Source organism: Phoenix dactylifera, unplaced genomic scaffold (assembly GCF_009389715.1).
Source record: "Phoenix dactylifera cultivar Barhee BC4 unplaced genomic scaffold, palm_55x_up_171113_PBpolish2nd_filt_p 000644F, whole genome shotgun sequence".
Lineage (NCBI taxonomy): Eukaryota > Viridiplantae > Streptophyta > Magnoliopsida > Arecales > Arecaceae > Phoenix > Phoenix dactylifera.
The window spans coordinates 182,016-186,090 of NW_024068035.1; the positions used below are offsets into that span (position 1 = coordinate 182,016).

At 47.8% G+C, this 4,075-nt stretch overlaps 1 protein-coding gene across 1 annotated transcript; it reads left to right on the forward strand.

The window, feature by feature from the left end:
- The first annotated feature begins 2,145 nt into the window (after positions 1 to 2,145).
- On the forward strand, positions 2,146 to 3,757 carry LOC120106808 (IRK-interacting protein-like). The gene is made up of 2 exons (XM_039119861.1): positions 2,146 to 2,214; positions 2,318 to 3,757. The coding sequence occupies exons 1-2, from the start codon at positions 2,152 to 2,154 to the stop codon at positions 3,692 to 3,694; spliced, it is 1,440 nt and encodes a 479-aa protein (XP_038975789.1). The 5' UTR covers positions 2,146 to 2,151; the 3' UTR covers positions 3,695 to 3,757.
- Positions 3,758 to 4,075: the final 318 nt, after the last annotated feature.

Here is a 4,075-nt window from a genome sequence, read left to right on the forward strand (position 1 = left end):
AGTTTTAAAAGATCCAATTCACTCCCCCTCTTGGGCTGTATCTATTGGGCAACAAGCTTGAAAGTATAAACAAGGTCGGGTCAGACTCAGGCTTGATACTGCCGGGCCAAATTTGGGCTAGATTGGACTCGAGCCTAAGGTTTAAACATTCTTTTGCTTTAGACCTAGGCATGACCTAGCCCATTAACACCCCAATTAGAGATTTCTCATGATTTGTAATGTACCTTTACAAGATTTTCTAAATTTATATCATAATCATATTTTACAAGGACATTTGTTATCAACAAGAACGCCATAAAAATATTCTCTCTTATATATCTTGGAATCGACCTCTACTAATACGGCGAGCTGGCCAATGAAAGCTCATCACCTAGCCGTCGGCTAACCATTTAAAGCTTGTCATATGGTTAATCCAAATGTATGCTGAGAGTTCTCTATATTTCAAACTCTGCTCATGGCTAATATCAACTCGGCTATAATCGCTAACTGTTTTCTAACAAACACAATGCTCAAGCAAATCTCTCAACCGAGAAGTGCGGACAAAATTTACAGGCAAGATACACAGTTTGTTGCCTTATTAAATAGCACATAGCCCTAAACTACTCAGTGACGGGCTCCAGCCCTTGTCTATATATTGTATTTCCGAAAACTCTCAAGGTAAATTCTCTTTCAACTCTCTTACACTGTCTCTTTGCCCCTCTCATATTTTTTTTTATTCTTTGAGAGTTGTGTTTGGCTTAGGTACTGGAAGGTTTCCTAGTGGATACGGACAAGATGTGCTTACGCTCTCCTTGGACTTGTTCCTTAGACAATGTTGTTATGCCAATATTGTATCCGGATGGTAATAAGTTAGGTTTGGGTTGGATTAGGGCTAAAATATCAATAGCACAAACATCTTGCCAACTCAAATTTGACATGTTTATTAATTGGATCAGAAATCCAAAATTGAACCTAATTTGTTTATCAAACATGTAATATGATTGGCTTGTGTAACCTAATAAACATATTGATTGAGTTAGACACTTTAAATGACCTGATCTAATTATTCAACAAGTTAAAGCAGGTCAGACATATTAGGATTCTAAATATAAACCTGGCTCATTTAGTAAACAAACTAAAAGATATCAATCCATCTGCGATTTGGGATAAAACCAAACTATCTAGATTGGTTGTGGGTGCAATTGATGGATTTAGTGACATATTACCATGGTACTATGGTAGTGCTGTTGTATGGTCCAAAGATGCACTTCATACTGTTGGACCTCATGGACACCTCATTTTGGAAGGTTCCAATATCTACACATCTGCATTTATTATAGGGGTTGGGGTGTATCTTTTGCACAAGGGGAGGATTCATCTCCCTTGCATGAATCTACCATCAAATTATGCAGGCTTAGATTGTTTTTTTTGCACAAAAAAAAAGTGAGTTACCTTCGCAACATCAACCATCAAATCGTATTTTGCACAAATTTCAAAACACTTCAATTTTTTTCTTTCATTGTTGGTCTTGGAGCAGTCATTGCACCTTCTAATGATTTTTTAGGGTATATGCAATCCAATAGTTGATGTCATGAAGTGAATCATTGTTTCACGCCAAAGATACAACCCAAACACAATAGTAGCTTAAAGATCTGTGCGGATCATTGAACGAAGGTGTGGAGTTCTCTGCAAGATTCGATCCAAGGGTGGAGGTGAAAAGATACAACTCTGAACACTTATTACGGAGTGACCCGGCAAATATCCACTTCCATCAAACCTATGCATGGCTGAACCTTAAGCTGGTGTATTTATTAAATCCCACCCAACCCAACTACCACCCTCATGGAACCCCCTCCTCTGTTCTAGTGTTCTCTACCCCCAAAATCTACATCCTGTGAAACAAAGGTCTTAACCCGCTCCACCAGCGACGAGCTCGGCCCTGCCAATCGTCGCATTATCAAAACAAACACTCCTAATTATCAAGAAAACACAAAAAAAGGGCAAACACGGCTCTAAAACAAAATGAGTTCCTTGCCATTAATACGTGAGCGAGTCCGGGTCCCACCCCTCGTTATTGTGACTCCAGCGCCGTCCATCAGCATTTAATTCCATACTGCACTCAAAATTAGGGAACTCAAAAGACAGAAGCAAGGGAAGGCCTGCACCTCCCCCATGGCTTCTCCCTCTTCCCCTGCTCGCCCTTCTCCTCCTCCTCGAACTCCCCTCTTCACCCCTGTAAGTATTCTTCTTTTCTCTAATCCCCACGGATTAATTCTCTTAACTTCCTAAAGTTTTTTTTTCCCCTTAAGTTTTATGCCTTTCTTCAAACTGTTCATAGATTTTGGAAAACGAGAAAGGGCGAGGAGACGGGGAGCTGGCGATAAAAGATGAAGAAGAGACGACAGCTTCCAGGCCCTACAAGAACCAACCTACACCTCTCCCGTCCTCCAAATCGACGGCTTCCAAGAAGCTGTCCTCCACATTCAACGGCGCGGCTGAAGGCGACGGCGACGACCCCTCGGTTTCCTGCACCAACTGCCGGCCCTCCGCCCGGGAGAAAATCTCCGTCGTCCCCCTCGACACCAACCGCCTCAAGCATCCCTCCTCCCTCAGTCCCTCCCCCGCCGGGCTCCTCCGCTCCCTCTTCCTCTCCATCACCCGCCGCAGCCCCCGCTCCCCCTCCTCCGCGGCCGCCCCCTCCTCCTCCTCCGCCGTCTCCTCCGCCGCCTCCTCCGCCGACGAGTGGCGCCTCACCGCGGAGGAGCTCTCCCGGAAGCTCGTCCACGCCACCTGGAAGCGCGACGAGGCTCTCCTCGAGTCCTCCCGAATTAAGTACTCCCTCTCCGAGCTGGAGCGCAAGCTTGGCCGGCTAGAGTCCTACTGCCACGACCTCCAGGCCGCCCTCGACCGCTGCTCCTCCCCCAACCCGGTTCCATCCCCGACCGGGTCCGCTTTCCCGGTCGAGCCCTTCATCCGGGCCGTCTCCGACGCACGCGCCGCGGTCCGCCACCTGAGCCGCTCCCTCACCGCCCAGCTCCGGCCGGACCAGGTCGCCGTCCTGCTACATCCCCACTCCACCGGCCAGTGGCGGCGGAAGCCGGGCGGCCTGCTCTTCTACATGGAGGCCCTGCTGAACCGGATTTTCTACGCGGGGTTCGGCGAGGGCGAGCCGGACGAGGCTGTCGACCCCGCGGCCCGGTGCGAGGCGAACCAGGCCGCCTACGAGGCGGTCCGGAGGATCGGTTGGGGCGAGGTTCTGAGCAAAGGAACCCGGTTCTATAGCGAAGGCTTGAGCCGTTTTTGTGACCGGAAGATGAGCGAGGTGGTGGGGTTGCTCGGGTGGGCCCGGGCGTGGCCGGAGGCTCTGCTCGAGGCGTTCTTCGGGGCGGCCAAGGGGACGTGGGTTGTGCGGCTCCTGGCGCGGTCCGTGCACCCGGCGGTGCCCGTACTCAGGGTGGACCGGGGGGTCCGGTTCGACCCACGGTTCATGGAGGACATCGCGGCCGACCGGGTCACCCGGCTCGAACCGGTGAGCGTGAAGATGATGGTGGCCCCCGGGTTCCACGTGTACACCAGCTGCTGCGGGCTGGTCAAGTGTAAGGTGCTGTGTGTGTACAGTAACAGTTGTAATAGCTACAGCAATAATGGCAGTAAGAGCGCTTGTAATAACAGTTTTCTACAGCATAACCAAGAGGTGAAGTATGGGAAGGTTTGATTATTTTGCTTCTAAGGTTTTTAGATGTGAAGGGAAATAAAATAAAGTTTGTATTTATGTTAATCTCTTTTGGATTTTTCGATGTGTGCATATCTTCACATATCCATGCGACATGTTAGGTTGGCACAAAAAAGTATCCCATAAACAGAATATTTACTTATAAGGTTCCAAATCTGAGGTGAAACAGTTTCATGAGGTGGACTGATCTATCTCACCTACCTCCATACTAAAACCTAAGACAAAGTATAAGGACCTAGCTTGACATGAAAAACCAGAAATAATGAACTTCAATTTTCATTGGTATCATTTTGTTCTTATCGTCCTAATACGAGCAATATTTCTATTTTTGAAAATATATAGAGTGATATCTTTTTATGGATG

What these genes read in the sequence shown, in the direction of transcription:
- LOC120106808 (XM_039119861.1), top strand. Translation starts at nt 2,152, where the DNA reads ATGGCTTCTCCCTCTTCCCCTGCTCGCCCTTCTCCTCCTCCTCGAACT. An exon ending in GAACTCCCCTCTTCACCCCT is followed by an intron (nt 2,215 to 2,317) that starts GTAAGTATTCTT and finishes AACTGTTCATAG; the next exon opens with ATTTTGGAAAACGAGAAAGG.